The 20,155-nt window shown below is 44.1% G+C and overlaps 1 protein-coding gene across 1 annotated transcript in view; it reads left to right on the top strand.

Moving 5' to 3' along the window:
* MB21D2 (Mab-21 domain containing 2) overlaps window positions 1–16,339 on the top strand; it is a 64,246-nt gene extending 47,907 nt beyond the window's left edge. Inside the window, exon 2 of the mRNA XM_085325086.1 lies at window positions 14,319–16,339. Coding sequence (XP_085181212.1) covers window positions 14,319–15,583 — 1,265 coding nt within the window. The 3' untranslated portion in view covers window positions 15,584–16,339. The remainder of the gene's footprint in view (window positions 1–14,318) is intronic.
* Window positions 16,340–20,155: the final 3,816 nt, after the last annotated feature.

Here is a 20,155-nt window from a genome sequence, read left to right as displayed (position 1 = left end):
TTACTGAGGTTTAAAGGTGTCTAAAGGAGAATACTCTAGAAAACCCTGGGATGTGAACAACAAGGAAGAAAACCCATTGCTTATTCTTTCCCAGGTAAGACCTTAACCTTGCAGATTTACTTTTTTTTTTCCTGGGTCTGGACCTATTTGGCTGTAATGCCATATTCTGCAGCCTCGGCACTTTCTCAAGGCTTTTCCATCTGCCAGTGTGAGGTGACGTGTTTTAGAGCTCTGCACGCAGAACAGAGCTGGGAGAAGCAAGAACGGCGCTGCGTGTCACGGCAGCATCTTCTCCAGCTATAGAGACAGTGCAGCTCAGCACACGCCTTGTGTTTTGTTGCTGATTGGCTTCAGCTAAAAAGCAGTATTTCTCTCTCTCTCTGCCTCTGCCAGGCCTTTCCCCAAGTGCAGCCAGGAACAAGTAAGTAGGATTGTGCTCACATGCCTTCTGGGCATGAGCTGTGCATCAGCTTTGTCTGACTTCAGGGACGAACAGCCGTGTTAAAGGGCCAGCTCACACCCGTGTGCTCCTGCTTTCGGCTTGTGCAATTAATTCTATTGACTATGCTAGCAAATATAGAAGGCCTGTAATCTTCTTTGTTTGTCCATTAATCGTAGCGGGTCCAGCTGTCAGTGGGAAACCAGTGAGGACAGTATTAGTTGTTGCCTTCTCTGAAGCAGGACTGTGTTCAGACAATATCCATTCCTGTTGTGCTAGGAAGTGTTTTCATGCAAAGGATGGGGAGGCCTGTGGGAGCTGAACATCCTTGTGGGAATTTTACAGAGTGTTTTCACAGCAGCATCTACAAAATACAGGTCTGAAATTCAGTGAGGTTTCTAGCTCCTGACTTTATGGGAAAGATTTGCATTCTTCATGTAGCCTGCCTTTTGTAAGCTTATCTTCTTTATCAGCACTGGTGAACAAAGCTTTTTAGAATGTTTTTTTTTTAATTACTGTTACAGATATATTAGAGAATTTGTAGGATTAAAATTCAAGGTTATCCACTATGTAAAATGATAAAGTGATTTAATTTTTCAGAGGAACTTTGAGTGTAACAGCCTTTCTGGTACAAAATCTACAAGAATGTGATGTTTTTGCTTGAGGCTTATTGTTGGAGTCATGTGGGGTTCTCTATCAAATAAAATGGAGTGTAAATAGAGTATTTCTAATCCTCACATTTTCAGGGGAAACCTAAGTGAACTAACTGAAATTACTAGATTCTTGGGTTTGAATTTTGAAAGTTATCCCCTCTTTCTCCTGTCTCCCTTGCAAAATGCCCAAATATGAAGCTTGAAGATAGCGCTATGACTTTGAGGCCTGCACTATACTCATCATTGCTTGGGTTGTGGACACTGACTCTTAAACTGTTAAGTTTGCTGAATATCCTGCTCCCCTGAGCTTTTCAGAGGCATCTGGTCCTGATAGGAGATGAGATCTGAAGAATGACCCTTTGAGTATCATTAGTTTTCCTTTGGAAGAGGACTTTGAGGTCYTCCTTCCTGAAGTCTTTTGCGTTCCTTTCTGACACTTCTCTGGACYCAAATCTTGCTTCTGTTCACACTCTTTCTGCTAGATTTTTATATGCGAAAGGACTTTGGGACTAGGCTATTGGARAGAATGTCTTCCAGGAACATATTTTGTGAATTTTATATCCGATCAGCAATTTTACTTTCTCTTCTGTCATTTATCTCACAATATAGCTATGAGAATATAGCTATATCTAGTGAGCTGAGAGATCACTAGACCTGCTCTAAATGTGTGTGTGAGGCTCTAAGGTGAGCACAGAAAGGCTTTACAAGAGATCCACATCTCTTCCAGGTTGGTCTCCTGGAATTTCCCTGAGTGAACAKAGCAGACAGAATGGGGTGCAAATCCTGTCCAAAGGGCTGCAAGGGCATCATGCCTGAGCTGGTGTTAGCATTTCCAGCCCTGTTCCTGGTAACTCCTCCACAAACACAGCCCATGTCTCATTACAAGGGCTCGCAGCTAGCTTTGAGCACTGCCAGACCCAGCAACAGCTCTACCTGCATCTCCTTCCAGTGGCCAACTCACTGCTGGCACAGGAAGAAAAGCAGAGTGGCAATATCTGAATCTTGCAGGGCCACCTGGCTAAGTGACTACTGACCTGCTGCTGCTCTCTTGAGACCAGAACATCGTACCTTTGGAGTCCCAGTGCTGGAGTGACAGTGGCACTTTACTGCATGCCTTCAAGCAAGGCAGCCCAGGCTCTCTCCTGTGCTACAGCAGCAGTTATTTACTCCTCTGTCTTCGCTCTGAATGTCCCAGCTCCTCTGCTTCCTGGCTGCTGCCATTGCTGTGGGATAAGAGATCCTTGACGGCTGCTGGGGCTGTGAGCTTGGCTCTCGCTGGGGATAGAATCTGCACAGTGCTTCCTGCTGCGCTCTTTAACAGGTGACAGTGCTCATTTGCACATAATTGCCTATAAAATCTCAGGATTTAGGGGCTGAGAGTCCCTGTTAGAAATAGATCATCCCGTTGCTTCCTTCTGCTGGCTTTCATGGACTGTGAAGTATGACCACTGTAAAATAAGGCTGGGACAGGTGAGCAGAAGGCAGTGGCACATGTGCAGACAGTTTTAGAGGGCTTAGGTTTTCATCTGTCTGTCTCCCAAGGGAAGGGAGGAGGAATGCCCCTCTTAATTTCTGCCGTGTGTTCCCTCTCACTTCAGGGGAGCTGCTCTGCTTTCTTCTAGCAGAAAGTTTGGCCTCTGCCTTCTTCCTCTGTCAATGTAGACAAAGAGGAATTCTGTGTGAAAGTCAAAGCTAACCAGCACTTTTCATGATTGCTGTGCATTGGGCCTTAACAATATATAGCTCATATGGCTGTTTTAATAGATCTGGCTCCACACAGCTTTGGCAGTGTTCTCTGTAGTAGGTAGGAAATTGGTTAGGACTGCAGGGGAGCTTGCTCTCCGCTCCCTGATGTCAGACATAGTAGCAGTGTTTAAGTCTTTTCAGTTTTAGCACTTTCTGACCAAGTACTGACATTCTGTTCCTTATCTTTGTAGTTTAATCCATACTCATCTGCAAAGACAAATCAAAATAATGTTGTGGGTCTGGTGTTAGGTAACTCAGTGCTACTGGGCCTATCTATCTTGGCTCCTCACAGAGGATCCAAGGGGCCAGCCCAGGGATGTATGGAAGGTGACTGGGAATTCTGGGGGCTGGAGAGATTTACGTGATGTCTTTTCCACCAGACTCTTCAGATGCGCTTCTGAGGAGACCTGTTTTCCTTCTGCATTCAGAGAAGGGAGCTCACCAGGATGCAGAGCTCTTTTGAGGGTTTGCTGATTTCCTGGATTCATTCTTTATTCCACCTTCTTCTGTCTTGTCCTATGTTATAAAGCTAAACAGATTTATCCATAGGAAGAGGAAGAGAGTGAAAGTGATTGATTGGAGGTGATGCAGTTCTGATCTCATAGACCGCAGGAACCAAGTTCAGCTGATTTCAAGRGAGTATCAAGAACACTATCAAGAACTGAATTAAAGCTGTGGTTATCAGTCCACCCTCTTATGGCTTCTTGTTGCCATGTAGACCCTGCATTTAAGTTTTAACTTTACCAGAAGATTTAGTGAAGAATTTTTGCACCACGGACAAAACTCTTCTTGCCATTCTGCAGTGAGGTAGAGCTGTATTACAATAGAGGCAGGTACGGAGGGTGGGCAGTATTGGTCCAGGTCCAATTCATAGAGAATAGTGCTATGATTTGCTCTAACTGTGACTTGTCTCTRTCAAAAACAACTGTACTCTGGGAAAAAAAAGCAAGCTGATGGTTAAACAGCAGGAGAGAGAATTCCTAGTATATTAGATAACTGTAAGCAGGAGGCCTGGCAGGAACAGCTCAGAGTGCATTTATAATGGAGGCTCTAATGTGAATTACGGGATGTAAGGGTGTGGTGGCATTCCTCTGGGCATAGCCTACTTGCTGGCTCCCAAGCATGAAGTGTTGTAGCAACTTAGGCCTTTTAGGAAAGGCAGACAAATACCAGACAGTAACTAAGAACAGAAAACCATTGCAGAGGAGCCCAAAGTGCCTTTGCAACCTTGGAGTCAAGTTCTGCCCAAATGCACATGTGCCCCTCCAGCTGCCTTCTCTGTGAGCAAGTGGGAGAAGAGTGTGTTCCCGGGGCTGTAAGGGAATGGCTTTGCTCATCACTGGAGTGCTGCCACGTGTCTTCTGTGAGAGGCACCTGATGCTGACTTGTCAGTTTGGAATAAGAGCTCAAGGGTGGCTGGGGACTTTCAGTGCAAACTCCTATTTTCTCCTGTGCAGTCCCCAAAGYCTTCCTCTTTCCTACTTCCATTGTTCTTCTCCAGGGTCATCAGTGCCCTGTATAAAGTAGTGGGATTGATGTTGGCTTCTTGGGGGAATAGCCTAAAGGTGAAATTACATTTTGGAGAGGAGTGTTCAATTGCATTGGACAAACCAGCAGTGGAGCAGGCCTAAACTAGTGAGCAGAGCTGCTGAGGCATTTCCCAGTGGATTGCAAAGATGTATAGGTTACGCCTCTGAAGACATCTCCAAGGAAGTCACCTTTGAATGCTATGAATGCAGTGTTGGCCACCTCATTTCACATAGGATATAGCTATGCTARGGCTCACCTAAGTGCTGACAATCAGACACAGGGAGGTTAAATAAGCATCCTCTTCAACTTGAAAGGAAAATGACTGACTAAGCCTTATAAAATCACAAGTGATCTGTGGAAGGTGCCACAGCTAGGTGAGTTTCTCAGTTTCATTTGCTGTCCTGTACCCTAGCAAGCCAGCAAAAGGAAAAGCTTTTTGACAAAACATGTAATTTAGGAAACACACTGTTGTAAACTGTTGACAATACCAAAAGTATAAACGWTTTAGAAAGCAACGAGAGACATTCCCAGAAGGAAAAAAAAACWTTGGGAGCTGTTAAAGACAGAACTGCAAATACTACCTCTATTTTTGGAAAGCTCAAAGCCAGAAATTGCTTGAAGGATGCAGAGGGAAAGTTATTATTCTGTACTTCCCTTGTTCTTATGCTCTCCCCTTGACAGTAGCCAGTAGCGGATGCATGAGATGAAATACTAGGATAGATGGATGTGCAATCACTGAGATTGCTCTTATGCTCTTGTAAAGAGCACAGTAACAGTGAAGAGACTAGGAAGACAAGGGGCAAGACGACCTTTCCTGCAAGGAGCTGCATATTTGCACTCAAGAAGCTCGACCTAGTTTGTACTCTCAGCTGTTACCTTGTAAGCAGATCCAAGAGCGGAGTCCTGGTGAATCCGCCTCAGGGTAACATCCTGCTGAAAATTAGCCGTGCTTTGTAAGGATCAGTGGGGGCAGAAATGGCCCATCTAGACCSGAGAAGGGTTTGTGTAGCCCTTACCAAAAGTGAGCTGTCTATCGCAGAGRGTGGAACTGATAAAGCAGTGTGTCCTCGGACAGAGTTTCTGTCTGGGATTTCAATTTCAATTTCAATTGCAAATCTGGCCATCTTGTGTCATTTCCAAAGAGAATTTTATATGCRTTGTGCATGCAATGTACATTGTTAAGGAGGGAGTAGCAGAAGCTGTTCTTGTTAGTACCTTTCTGTCCCTTCTTCTTATTGCTCTGCTTGTCAGCAGCTCTCAGACCTCATCACCATGTTCACTGGACCCTAAAACACCTCTTTCACTTGCACTCCTCATTATTTGCTAGGCTTTCAAACACTCTTAYCTCAGTTTGGCTAATGAACTCTGGAGCACCAGGCATCAGTTTGGAGGCTGATTCTTAGACTTTGCATTACCCTGAGCTGCACAAAGATGCTGGAGCCCCCCTGAGCTAAGCACGCTGTTCAGCTCCAAAAGCAGTCTAGCCATGGTACTGTCATCTCTAAGACCTGGGTATTTTAGTCAGCCAGATCACTGCAGTATCATTACTACTGTTTCTGGTTTGGATGTTTGTGACAGCAGTGCCTTTGCTGCACAGACACACACTTTGGGTCTGATTTTTTTTTCTTTTTTTTCTCCTGCACCATGAAGTACCGTTCTGCATTGGGGTACAGGATTTCAGCTAGCAGGATGGCTTCAATCAGGGCATGTGGGAATGGGAAAAAAATGGGATAGTACTTTTAAAAATGTTTTTAAATGAAGCTTTGGAAAAAGAAGCTGGTTTCTTTTATGAGAGGGTGCTATGCCCCTGCCGTGTGTTCTGTCACCATATCACAAGATTTCTAAAAGGAGTAGAATCAGTAGGACACTGGCATATCAGTCTGCAAACAGTAGCTTCCTTGCTTGCTTGCCTCCCATGTTTGATTAAACTGGTATAAGGTGGTTCATTCTCCCCRCTCCCCTCCTGCCTCCTGCATGCTTCCACCAACCATCCTCTCAAAGTGTACTTTGTAACTAAAGACTCTCCTAAACAGTTGACTCTTTCAGTTCTTCTGTGTAACAAAAACTTGTGCTGCTGGTAAATAGATTTGCAATTAGCGAAGGAAACAGAAGAATCAGTGCAACCCAGCTGCATTACAGTCAACCTCCCATCCCTGTCTTAAAGAATCCACTGAAATTCAGCAGGCGTCACTGGGAGACCTCTGCAGGGATCTTTCCTTAGAACAATGTTCCTTTTCTGCAGGATTTGCTGTTTGCAGCAGAATTGTCAAGAAATTGCAGAGTGCCTATCTAGCCTCTTTACTAAAAATGACAGCAGCTTTTTGTTGTGTGACTAGCCTGGGGTTTCGCAGTATTTCTTTCAGCAGCCTGGGGTGAGAATTGCCTGGCAGAGGACCCTGAGATTTACTCTGAACTTAAAAATTGGTCCTCAGCTAATAACATCTGATGTATAGTTTTAGTGCTGTCTGAGCAATTCAAAGCACTTTCTGAGCATCCAGCAGGTGAAACTTCCTTTAGTTTTTGGGCTAACATGAGGCTAAGGGTTTTATACAAAAGAGTGGGAATGCATCAGGGAGAAACTTCAGGAAAGACATGCCCAAGGTTATCCATCAAACTGGGTAGAACTGGGAGGAAAACTCCAGACCTCTAACTTTGCTACGTCCTATGCATGGATTCACCAGTAGAAAGCAGAGAGGCAGAACAGGGCATGTGAGGGGTCCTCAGCTGATGCTGTGGGCCTTCTGTGTGTCTGCTCCCAAGGCTGCCAACTGGCATGAGGGCAGCAGGCACTCAATATAGTGTTTTTTGAGCACATGGCTGAGAGGAATGGGTACATCCCTTGCCTTCCAGACCAAGTATGTCAGCTCACTGTGAGCCTACACGGTCTTGGCTTATCTGAGATCCTGGGCTCAAGCTCTGCTTCCCCACAAAGYGTGGTTAGTTTCCTAATGACACATTTCTGCATATCCCAAAAAATGTGCCTGAAGTCACCATGTGTAATCCGTAGAGCAGGCTTTCTGCAAGGGCTCTGTGTGGCTTTTTGCTGGAAGTGCTGAGCAAATGAGGGCAAAACAGGTCTATTGAACTGCAAGGAATTCCCAGCATGTATGGTCTCCTGAGATTTGTGACTGCTTCCTGGAGCCCCTCTGGAGAGTTTCCCTTTGCGGGAATTCACTGGTCCCTGGGGCTTCAGAACTGGGTTTACAGAGGAGTTTAAACATGCAAACCTACTGATGTCAGCAGAGGCTTGAGCTGATTTCTTTCATGAGGGGGGTGTAGCTGTGTTTCTTCTCGGGTACTGGGAGTGCAAGAGCAGCAGTTTGATGTTCACTTTTTTTTCTCTTTCAATATAATTTTTAAGAATTTTGATTGAGACAGTAGCCAAGTCTGTGCAAGACAATGTCTGCAAATAACAAAGTCTTCTGCCAGGGCATAAGCTAATGGTTTGGAGAGGGCACTCTTTAAATGCAAGGTCAACCAATGATTAGCACCAGAACACCATATCATTGCTATTGATTGAGGAAATGAGCTTCCAAACCTCTTGTTTTGTGGAGATTAGGTTACTTGCAAAGTGAGAAGGAAAAGGGAGATGAAATGGCAAGAAGGTATCAGTGAGAAAACCAGCTGAGGTGTTGAATTTCTCTGGAGAAATACTCAATTTTAATTCTGTAGGTTTTTTTCCTATGTGTGAGATAAAGAGAAGAGGTGCAGAAAGGATGCTGCTAATTTTGTCCAGTTCTCCCTTCTCTCCTCTCTGCCTGTGTGCACATGCTGGTGTGTGTAGGGCACCTGAGTGTCCCATTTCTCTCAGTCGCTCACGGATGCTCTCTGTTCCTGGGCCGAACCTGCAGCCCTCATGCCTGTGTCTGTGCAGTGGATGGAAGGGGCCCTCTGGCTTTTTCTAAACTCCAGTGTGGGGATGAAAGACAAGAACAAAGTATGTTTATTCTGTACTGCAGCTGTTTTTAACAGCTGATGTTAGACAGCCCTGTGCTTCTCAAATCGGATTAGATGACAAAGAGGTGAGCGGAGAAACCTCAATAATGAGAAATAATGCTCACTAACATCACTTGTTGAACTGCATTGCAGAGCTGCCTGCAGGCTGCAGCCAGCYGCTTCCCTTTAAGCTGGGGCCTTTTCTTCTAGTGAGAAAGGGCAAGTCCCTGGCTGTGTACCTATGGCTAGGTGCATGGGCGCCATTTACACATCCCTAGGGATCATCATGCTGTAGAGGTCTTTGGCAGCCCAGGCGAGGTGTCTTTCATGGTTTAGCAGCCTCTTGTTTGCCTTTTGTGCTGGTGAAATGTAAAATATGTGCATGGCCCTAAGAAGCTGAAGACAGCCAGGTGAGGGACTGCATTAGCTTTCTGAGCTAGCTTGYAAACCTTTCCTGGCACAGAAAGTCTGCGGGAATGGGGTTGTTAGAATAACGCATTGTCCCAGCAGATTACAGGGAGCATTGCAGGCTGTGCGAGGGGAGTGGGTGATGCACGGGGTAAGGAAGAAAGCCAAGGCTGTGAGCTTACTTGGACCATCTCTTCCCCAGCATGCTGGGACATAAGCAAGGCATTTGTTTCTGCAAACACTGAGGTGTAAGTAGGAGCCCAGGAGCAGTCAGAGCTACAGCCTGGGTCTGGTTTGTCTCCCAACAGCATGCCCACAATGGGCTGACACTGCATGCAGGGTACTGCAAAATCCTCTTTTGCAGAGCCTTCCTGGGCACCCCTTGCTCCTTTGATCTCTCCCAAGGTCCCGTGCAGCAGAAATGTGTCTTCACTCAGTGGCTGCTCTGGACATGAATGTGTTTAGTCTGATGAAATCAGGTTGGCTAACAGAGTGACATCTTTGCTTATGTTTTCCTGTGGCAGAAGCAGCTGCATTTCTAAAGCACCAGGAAGGAACCTAATGTTAAGAAATGTACCTGTTGGAAATAGGTTTTTGCATATTTTTGTTCTTGTGATTGCTTTCTTCAAAGACTGATCTTCAGGTTCCTCCTTATTTATACAAAACTGGAGGCAAAATAGCAGCAGATCTTTGCGTGCACTGTGATGGATATGAAACCAATTCACCTGAAATTCTGTAATGAATTGAAAGCTTTTTACTGTTTTATTTTTGTTTTGTTTTGTTTTTAATGGACAGAATAATCTCTCTGTCACTGTGCATCAGAGTTCATTCAAGGATGTATCTGAAATGCAGATGTTATGTAAACGTAAAATCTCTTTGCTCTGTCCTTTTTTCTTCTCCTTGTATCACAGTGCTTGGAATAAAAATAAATCCTATTTCCCACTGCTAAAGGAACAGCAATAGAATGAAACTATGTCTGTAGAACTAATTTACTCACCTGTATTACCCTGAATTGACTGCTTAGTAAACTAACCAGCAAGCTTGGCCTATGTGTACTGCTCCTGATTTTTACATTCTCTGCATTTCTCGTGCTTGTAAGCACACTTGCCTGTTACATTGCCAAATTTCATATCTTGGAAAGGTCTTAAACTAGTTACACAGCTAGGAGAACAAAGCTTCAGCAAACACTTTAGACACAAATGGTAAGTGAACATAGATCTTGCAGCAAAATATCAACTTTGCCAAACAACATTTTCAAGAGAACACATTACAGAAAGTATGCTTGCAAATGATATCCTTTGGCTGGTAGCAGTAAGGCATTTATTAATCATTTAGGAGTATACTGTGATGCCATGACATTCAGTCTTCCAGCTAAARTAAAAATTTCTGCATTTGTCCCTAGAATTTCTGAGTTCAGTGTTTATAGAAGCTTCCCAGAGCTTCTACATATTTCATAATGTTATCTGTGACCCCTACCCACATCTGCTCCCAGTACTGAGATGAGGAGATCCAGATGGCTTACTGTTGCTATTATCTCAAGTACTTGAGTCAAGTACCGGTCTTGATATTTTTCTACATATTTGGACTTGCATGCTTGCTGAGCTTGAGTGCCTGTTTCTGCTGGTGGACACATGGTGCTCTGAGCTGGTGTTTAAGTTGCTGGAACATGGGATGGAAGCTTTTTGCTAGGATAGTGTATGCCATATAATGTTTGTTAACAGGTTTCCTTGATATCCTTTCATATATTAAATAGATATATGAGTAAGGGGGACAGTTTGAAGACATATCAAACCGAAAAAGCCTTAGTGAATCACGGATTTGGCCTGCTCAGCTATTTACAGAACACGCTATGTGTATTCTAAGTATATTTTCAGCAAGGGAAATTCATCTCAAACCCCTGTTCCAAAAATTAAATTGAATCAGCGGAACTGCTATGATCTGTAAGCAAAAATTCCTTCTCTGGCTCCGTGGCAGAGCTGCAGATACTCCTGATCCAGGCCTTGAAGGAGAAGTTCTATACGAGACTGAGTACAAGGGTTTGGATTTAAAGTCTGCAGCTATCCAAGTAGAGAGATTCTGATCGTGTATTAAATCATTTCCTGGAGTCATTACCTGAATTCTTTTTTTTTGTTGTTGTTTCTYCTCTGCTGGTAAATCTACATTTCTGAAGAGGGAAAAAAAAGTGACTTACTTACAGCATATTGCACTGTTCCCTTTCAGGTGTCTATGGCCTGCAGACTAGGTTTCATGGGGAGCACACAACACATTTCCTCCCTAGAGAAGGTGTAAAGAGTATTCTGTGAAAAGAAAGCATTTCCTCTTGCAAGAATGCTTGAAATTGGGTGTTCTCTTTTTTYTCTACTGTAGGGAAGAAAAGTGGCTCTTCTGTGGGAGTGCCAAGATGACAGTGCCAGGAGAGCTGTGGCTCTGTCTGTGGGATGATTCTTCCTGAAGTACTTTCCACCCACCAGAAATGAAAGTCTCCTCTTTGCTGGATGGGATTTTGTGGCCCCTCCAGTAGCAGAGCAGGCAGCACAGGCTTTGCCCGGTTCAAGCTCTGCTTTGTGTTAGTGAGGCCCACGGTGCTGCATGGTGGTGTAGAATTCATGCTGCAGGAGTCRTTCCTGCTCTCCAGCTTTGAAGGTTGATTATGCATATCTTATAGCTTAAAAAGTAAGGGTTGAGTCCCACTTGCTGTTGATTGAATGAGGACAGACCATCAGCCCTTTTGCTCCTGAATAAGGACAGAAGATCTCCTTTAGCCAAGGAGAACAATTCATCCTATAGTAGATTTCCCATCTCTATCTTTCTGAAAAATCATATGATCTTCTTCAATCAAAAGCTCTAACTGTGCCATAGGTTAGAAGTTTTGGTTCACAGGGCACACTATAGAATTTCATAGGACATTTTTCATCCTTCCTTAAACTTAAAAAATATTTAGAAAAATATATTCTTTATTGAATTTTGTAGGTTTGAACAATTTCTTCTGTAGGGTGGTTACATTCTGTCTGCCTCCGTCAGGAATATCTTCTGAGCTACCTGACAGATGCCACAGATCACAGTCATGAGTGGAGAATTTAGGACTGGCTGTCAGGATGCCCACATGTCCTGAGTAGCTGTACTGCCCCACACTAAGGGTAGGTACTGCCTTGTAGGCTCAGAAACACCTGTTCCTATGATATGATTGACCCAGACTCTGCTCCAGGGGTCTGGGGCTCAATTTATGACTGGGATCTAAAGTACCAAGGCTACCTGCCTTGATTCAAGGGGAGAATTTGAAAGCAGTGAGTCAGTACTGATTCCRAAAGTGATGCCAACCGGCTGGAAGTTGCATCTAGGTACCATTTAGAAATCTCTGTCTTCTGGGTTCAAGAAAGGAGTGACCACTGCTTACTTGGCCTGAGGGGCAGAGAAATCTATGCAAGGATTTGCCACTCCATGGATCAAGATGACATAGCTCACTGTGTATCTAAGCCTCAGAAAATGCCTTTGAGGTTGACAGAAGCTTTTTTTGGTTATTATCCTTTAAAGGAGGAATGGGGCAGCAGCAGGTGGCAAGATCACAGAATGGGATTAGCTGAGGACTTAGCAGGAAGAGTTTCTTAGCACTCCTTCAGAGCTGTTTCCTTCTCTTGCAGCCTCTGGAGCTGCATGAAATGAAAAGGGTTATGTCCTTGCCTGTCTGACAGGGAAATCATCCCAGCTCAGCACAGCAAAATAGATGGGGCTAGTGCTCTTGGAAGCAGTGAGATGGATGAATAGTGCTCAGCAAGGAATTGCACATGGGAAAGAAGGAGGGTAGTGGTAAAACCTGTATGCTACCCTGAAAAAAAGCATTCCTCTATCTTGCTTGCAGAGTTGCCCTGGATATTGCCCTGACCCTCTTCCCCTTCAGACACAGACCTCTCTGCAAAGTGTCCTAGGCTAATCCAAGGAACTGGTATCAGCCTAGCTTTTGCTTTTATTTTGGTGATAACATGACTCGATCATGTGCATGCAAATAACACTTCCTTGCTCCCCTGCTTAGCAGGACCCAAAGGAGAGGTGATTCTCTCCTAGAGCATTGTAGAGCCATACAGCTTAGTGCGGCACATAGCGCTGTGGGGTGCCACTGCTGCTGTTCCCTGGGGAGACCTCATCAGGTCAGGTGGGTACCTGTGATCTAATGGGGAATCATTAACTCAGGAAAGGCTCTGCAGTACCTGGGGCAATGCCAGGATGGGTGTTCAAACTCTGATGTTGATCATTTGGGTTAACACAATAAAGAAATGTATCTGTGGTTCCTGCTGATAGTTTGATTGACAGCTCTCTGGCTTACCTTCTCCTGGCTCTAGCTGTTTATTCTCACTGATATCTCTCTACGACTGGCTTCCTCATAATGGAAGGTCTAAATTAGACTACTCTTAATGTAAACAGACTATAGTGCCTTGTGAAAGGTAGAGTAATGCATACCAATAAAAGTAAGTACATACATTTGTGCTTGTAAGAAAAAATGATATATCCCTCTTGCAGCAATTGTGAGAGGTTCAGTGTCTTCGTTCAGAGTCACTGGACTTAGTTCTGTCATGACCTGGTTGTGTTTTCTGAACTTATGCTGGGCAAGAATCAAGAGCTTTTAACGACAAGATTGGGCACTAAGATTGAAACAGCCTAAGTAGCAGGAGCAATCTAAGTACAGAGCTCAATTTTAAGCCTAATTTGAGCATCGATTGAGGTGCTAATATCTCAAGTACTGTTTGGAGTCTCTTTGTCTGCCATTAACATTTTAGGAGAAAAGTATAATGGTATATCTAAAGTCTACAGAAAAAAAAAGGCTTTTCACAATTGATGCAGGCAGTACAGAGTGAGGGGAAGGTGTCTGGTTTTGATAGTGAAAATAGAAATCTGTCTCATGGCTGTGCTCAGGAGCTCATCAGATATTTTATGGSATGATCCTATCATTATAGCTTAAACAGCTAACTTCAGAGCTGGCTTCTCTAATTCCCCGATAGTTTAGCCTGTCCCCGTTCTCCCATAAGAGGGTGRCAAGTTACCTTCACTCCTGTTGCCTTGTTCATCAGTAAGTATAAAGCAAACTGGCAAAATCAGACCTGCTTGCAGTAATTTTTGTAGCTATCCCATTCATTCACACACAAACCAAACCCTACTATTCCATTCCAGCTTTTCTTATACTAGAGAGAAAATAAGAACAGTCAGTCAATTAATATCRTTTTCAGCTGTAAGAGAAGCATTTGGATACCATGGAAATGAGGGACAATATGGTGAAAAACTGGTTTAGAAGGAGTTTGAGTTAAATTTAGTCCTGCAAATGGCTTAGCTGTGCTTTGACAGAGGCTTCTGCTTTTTCTGTTGCTCCCAGGGTGATGTTTAGAATGGACTTTGCYTATTTCCAGGAGTGTAGGGGACATTCTGGCCTTGAGTCAGAAGGTACTAGGGGTTGCCTGTGTTGGGCCTGATGTTAGTTTGTGTCACTCTGACAGTGTAGATAGATACCCATGATTGTTTTTTTCCATCTGGACATGAGATAGGTTTTAATCCTGGTTAAACCCTGAATCCCAAATCCGTTCGACTCCTCTTAAAAAGACTTCTCTCTCCTTCTTTTGCAGGCATGGTTCAGAAACTTGACCAGAAGCTGCCTGTAGCCAATGAATACCTGCTACTTTCGGGTGGTGTGCGGGAAGGTGTAGTGGACATTGATCTTGATGAGCTAAAYGTCTATGCACGAGGGACAGACTATGACATGGACTTTACCCTACTTGTGCCCGCACTGAAGCTGCATGACCGCAACCAACCAGTCACRCTGGACATGCGACACTCAGCTTTGTGCCACTCCTGGCTGAGCCTTCGGCTTTTTGATGAAGGAACTATCAGCAAGTGGAAGGACTGTTGCACGATTGTGGACCATATCAATGGAGCTACCAATTAYTTCTTCTCTCCAACAAAAGTAGCAGACTGGTTCTATGACTCCATTAGCATTGTCCTCTCCGAGATCCAGAAAAAGCCTCAGCGAGGGATGCCAAAGGTAGAGAAGGTAGAGAAAAATGGGACTATCATATCCATCATTCTGGGAGTGGGCAGCAGCCGCATGCTCTATGACATTGTCCCAGTGGTCTCCTTCAAGGGTTGGCCAGCCGTGGCCCAGAGCTGGCTGATGGAAAACCACTTCTGGGATGGGAAGATCACAGAGGAGGAAGTCATAAGTGGGTTTTACTTAGTGCCTGCATGTTCCTACAAGGGGAAGAAGGACAATGAATGGAGGCTGTCATTTGCCAGAAGTGAGGTACAGCTGAAAAAGTGCATATCCAGTAGCCTCATGCAAGCCTATCAGGCCTGCAAAGCTATCATCATCAAACTACTCTCCCGCCCCAAAGCCATTAGTCCGTATCATTTGCGGAGCATGATGCTGTGGGCTTGCGACAGGCTACCAGCCAACTACTTGGCTCAGGAGGATTATGCTGCTCATTTCCTCCTGGGTCTCATTGATGATCTCCAGCACTGYTTGGTCAACAAGATGTGCCCTAACTATTTCATCCCTCAGTGCAACATGCTGGAGCACCTCTCTGAAGAAACTGTCATGCTGCATGCACGGAAGCTGTCCTCGGTGCGCTCAGACCCTGCTGAACACCTTCGAACTGCTATTGAACATGTCAAAGCAGCCAATCGGCTAACACTAGAGCTCCAACGACGGGGCAGCACCACCAGCATCCCCTCCCCACAGTCGGATGGAGGGGATAGCAACCAGCCTGACGACCGATTAGCCAAAAAGTTGCAACAGCTAGTGACTGAGAACCCAGGAAAGTCCATCTCCGTCTTCATTAACCCAGATGATGTCACAAGACCCCACTTCAGAATCGACGATAAATTTTTCTGAGCTTTCATCTGTTTCTTTGGAGTTTTTGTTTTGTTTTATTTTTAAAAACTCTTACAGCGTGTAGGGATTTTTGGTTGATATTCCTTGATGACTCAGTCTCTTGGTTTTTACATATCCAGCATATATTGGATCTGTTGAGAACAATATGAATAAATTATAATTCCTGGTTCTGCAGGACGGTGCAGATTTTGAAACAATATGTTATGGTTTCATATGCTGCTTTTGTTTTTTTCGCCCACCCAGCCCCATTGTCTGTGAGTAGTTTCTAAAGAATGCACCATAAACACACATACCAGTGTTATATATATTTTTTTTCAAGCTTCCATAATTTATGTACGTTTTTGGGCCAGTGAAGGGAGAACTCACCTTCYGTTGCTTAGGAGATTCATTTTTTCTCTCCATGAGCTTCCGTCACCTAAAGAAATGATGAGAGACTCTAGGCTGGAAAGCACTACTGGCGATTTCATAAGGCCAAACCCATGGGCTGAAGCCCTGTTCATCTATTCTTCACACTTCTCACAGTAGGGGAGAAAGCTGACTTTAGAGATGATGAGGCAGCTTTTGGGGGAAAGAGTTGTTTTTGTTTTGAACTACTTTTTGAATGTAATTGCTCAAAATTGGACCTTGTACAGTCCAGAGGGTTGTTTCTGCTGCTTTTCCATGCAGAATAAGGTTATGGAATGTTAGTTTTAGTGTGTGTAATTATTCAAAGCCTTATTTAAATTCTATTAAAGAACATACCATTATAAATGTTAATTGCACTAATGAAATCTCTGCCATTACCTCAGTCCCACTCTTTGTGTTTTTTTCATGAATTAACATCTGTTATTAGGTCCCAGTATTGCAGATTGCTTGAGGCCTTTTGGGTCTCATAGTTTCAGGTGACAATTTCTTGATTGTCTTTTGTAAAAGACTCTTCCTTGTTAGCCCTATTATGTGTGAGAAGCCAGATTTTTACATTGGCGTATTTCTTTGGCTGTGTATTGTGTTGCAGTGCATATTGCATTAATATGTATTGCATGTTTTTGACACAGGTTTACCATTAGATAAGGGTGTAGCGCTAAAGCAGTGGTATGTGCAAAGTGAACAGCCAGACCTGGAACAAAGGAGCTATCTTGCTTCTGTAATGCATGTATTAGGCCTGATCCTTTATGGCAGTTATCGTTCCCTTGACTCCTATGGACTTTCTGACTTACCCTGGGACATACGAGATCTTACGTCTCATATTTGCGGAAGTTGTATTTGTATGGAAACTTGCAACAGTAGCCTTGTTCTCTGCAAAACACATGCTTTCCTTTTGTGTGTAGGATAAGATGTATCGTAACAAGGGTTAGTATGAGCCAAAAACAATTCCAAGAGTTCAAGGATGGAGCGGCTTTTTGTGGCTGGCTAGCCAGCGACAGATATTTAGGCCTTAAATGAGCAATTTGGGTTTACTGATTATCTCAGAGAAACTGTTCTGATCCAAACTCGATGCATGTTTTAAAATGTGATTATTAGAGCAGGTTGAAATRTTTTTTAAATATTTGACAGGCAAATGAGGCACATAGCTGATAAATTCTAACAGATGAAAATTATGTATGAATTTTTTTAGTCCAGCCTTTCTGTTAAAGAGACCAGACTGGTGGAGCAACACAGGAGTTTTGGAAACTATATTTTTGACCATGAGCCAGCAATGTGCCCTTGTGGCCAGGAAGGCCCATGGTCTCCTGGGCTGCATTAGGAAGACTGTTGCCAGCAGGTGGAGGGAGGTGATCCTGCCCCTCTACTCAGCCGTGGTGAGGCCTCGAGTACTGTGTCCAGTTCTGGGCTCCCCAGCACAACAGAGACATGGAGCTACTGGAGAGAGYCCAGCATAGGGCTAYGGGGATGACCAGAGGGCTGGAGCACCTGCCCTGTGAGGAACAGCTGYGAGAGCTGGGCCTCTTCAGCCTGGGGAAGAGAAGACTGAGGGGGGATCTKATCAATGTGTATAAGTACCTGAAGGGAGGGTGTCAAGGGGATGGGGACAAACTCTTTTCAGTTGTCCTRTGTGACAGGACAGGAGGCAATGGGSRGAAATGGAAGCACAGGMAGTTCCACCTGACCGTGAGGAGGAAWTTCTTCCCTKTGAGAGTGACAGAGCACTGGAACAGGTTGCCCAGAGAGGATCTCCTTCTCTGGAGATCTTCAAGGCTCACATGGATGTGGGCCTGTCTAACATGCTGTAGGTGACCCTGCTGAGCAGGGAGGTTGGACTAGCTGATCTCCAGAGGTCTCTTCCAACCTTACTGATTCTATGATTCTGTGGCAGGGAGGTTTCAGTACCTGATTTAGTGCCTGTCATTTCCAAAAATGAGACTTTAGCTACACCATCTCTTGGGCATATTTGAAAACGTCACCCCAGTGCTGCAGCCAAGGCATTCACATTTACCTGAATTTAGAAGTATTCTCTTACATAAGCTTAAAGAAGCTCTCAGAAGTTGCTGGTTAGATAAAGTGAATGAGAATTTAACTTTGAAGTACAATTGGCTAATGATCATGAGTCCCAGSACAGCTGCAGCTGTGGTATGGGGAAAGACGTGTATTGACTTCAGTAGAAGCAGAACTGGGTCCTAACAGAGTGGCTATTGCCAAAGATGAGTCTGTATTCAAACCTGTGTAAGCTGCAGGGGGAGAGCTGACTGGAAATCCTTTCCAGAAGTGGCTGCAAAATGCCAATTCATTGGTGGGTTTTTTTTTTTTTTTTTTTTTTTTTTTTTTTTTTTTTTTTTTTTTTTTTTTTTTTTTTTTTTTTTTTTTTTTTTTTTTTTTNTTTTTTTTTTTTTTTTTTTTTTTTTTTTGTTTTTTTTTTTTTCCTGAAGTCCCTGGGACTTTCAGTGATTCGTCTGTTGGGAAAAGAGTTTGGGCTACTGAATGAAATTTCCCTTCACCATGCGAGAGAGAGTTGCTCAGCACAAAGCAGCAGTAGCAAAGCAGGCAGAGCGCTTTCCTGGCAGTCCCAGTGTCTGTGCCGGTGCTCCTGACCTACGCAGAAACACAGCTCTCGGCCTTCCTCATGCCAGTCAACATCCTGATGGCCAGCAGCTTGGCTAGTCCAGGTCAAGCTCTGGGATGTGCTCCTCTTTTTTTGGTTTTAATTAAAAAATGTTTTGAAAACTATCTATCTTGTTCTTAATGCATTATGAGGAAAATGTGTGTGTGTTTGGGGGGATAGGAGGTTTGGCTTTTTACTGGACTAGAAAGCAGTTTCCCAGGTAGCTCTGAGAGCACATAATACCCTTTGACTGGACCCTCAGTCTTCCAAGGAGGCAGAATCTTAATCTCCAGGTGTTTCTGCCTTAACCTGGCAATGTAGTTATCTTTCCTTCAGGCTCCTTTCCTACTGATGTCAAGAGGAGACAGGTCAATGCTGTCAGTTCATCTCTGAATGGGAGCTTCTGTTCTGCACCCACTACAGGATAAGTGATAACATGAAGAAAGAAGACAGGCTTTTTTGCTTTTGCCTGTTAGCTACCTCCAGGCTGGCTTCTCTCTCGGCAGTGATGTTGAAAAAAGATGGGGACAATTACTGGGGCACTGGCCGCATATGTAACTTTGTAGGAGGTCTCAAGTATATGTCTATATAACACTGCCCTCCTACGCTGCTAAAGTGGAGGGGAGTCCAAGCCGGGAAGCTCTTGCTTTGGTACTTACCTACGTGCTATACCAGTGAGAGGGGATGTTCTGGAAGTTGGAGGAGAAGCAGACAACAAATAGCTCTAGAGCTTTGTGAAAGCCTGCAGAGTTTCTGCTCCTTCAAGCACATTATGTGATGCCTTGGTTACTTCTGGCTGGCTGTGATAAATAGGTTTCTCCACTTTTTCCAGCACTCTTGCACAGAGAAATGCCTGTGCTGCAGCCAGAAAACTACAACTGAACATTCAGAGTTGCTCATTGAAGAATACTGAGCAAAATAATGGAGTTTAACCATTCAGTACCTGATGCAAGAGCAGTCCCAAAACCCATTTGAAGAGTTAGATGTTCTTTAGAGATTATTCTGCTGTCCTGTCACTGTGAGAAATTGTGATCTGAGTTCTTGGACTTTGGCCAACTGCCTTGTTCCAGTGGAGAGCAACCTTGATATGAGCTATGGCAGYTCAGGGCTCAACACAGCATCCAAGCTCTGTGCCCTTGCACTCTTTGGTCTCTTTATTGTGAAAGATATTAACAGTGACACAGGTTTGTGTCTGCTACAAATACACAGTGATCAGTGATTAATGCACTGAAAAACAGCAGTCACTCTTGACATAAGTGCCTTCAGCTTTTGTTGGCCAAGGTAATGAGCCATAAGAAGTAATCCACAAGTCCCAGTCTGCGGGCACTGAAACCATTACAGAAGACCTGGTTTCATTCAAGATGCCATCTTGGTGCTAGTTGCCAAGCAGGCACCAGTAGCAAGCAGCCTGCGATCTATTGATAAAATTGTTTGATAGATTGAGGACAGAGGTTAAAACAATTTCTACTGACTTAAAATGCCAGAGATTCCTGAAGGTTGCATTACTGTGCTCTCTGGAGGTTATGAAAGGTGCTTAAACCCAGCTCCGCTCAGCT

The sequence above is a fragment of the Rhea americana genome, unplaced genomic scaffold (assembly GCF_003343005.1).
Source record: "Rhea americana isolate MKP2758 unplaced genomic scaffold, rheAme1 scaffold_96, whole genome shotgun sequence".
In the NCBI taxonomy this organism is placed as follows: Eukaryota; Metazoa; Chordata; class Aves; order Rheiformes; family Rheidae; genus Rhea; species Rhea americana.
Note: the sequence above shows the minus strand (reverse complement) of the source record. Positions and strands in the feature narration are given on the sequence as shown.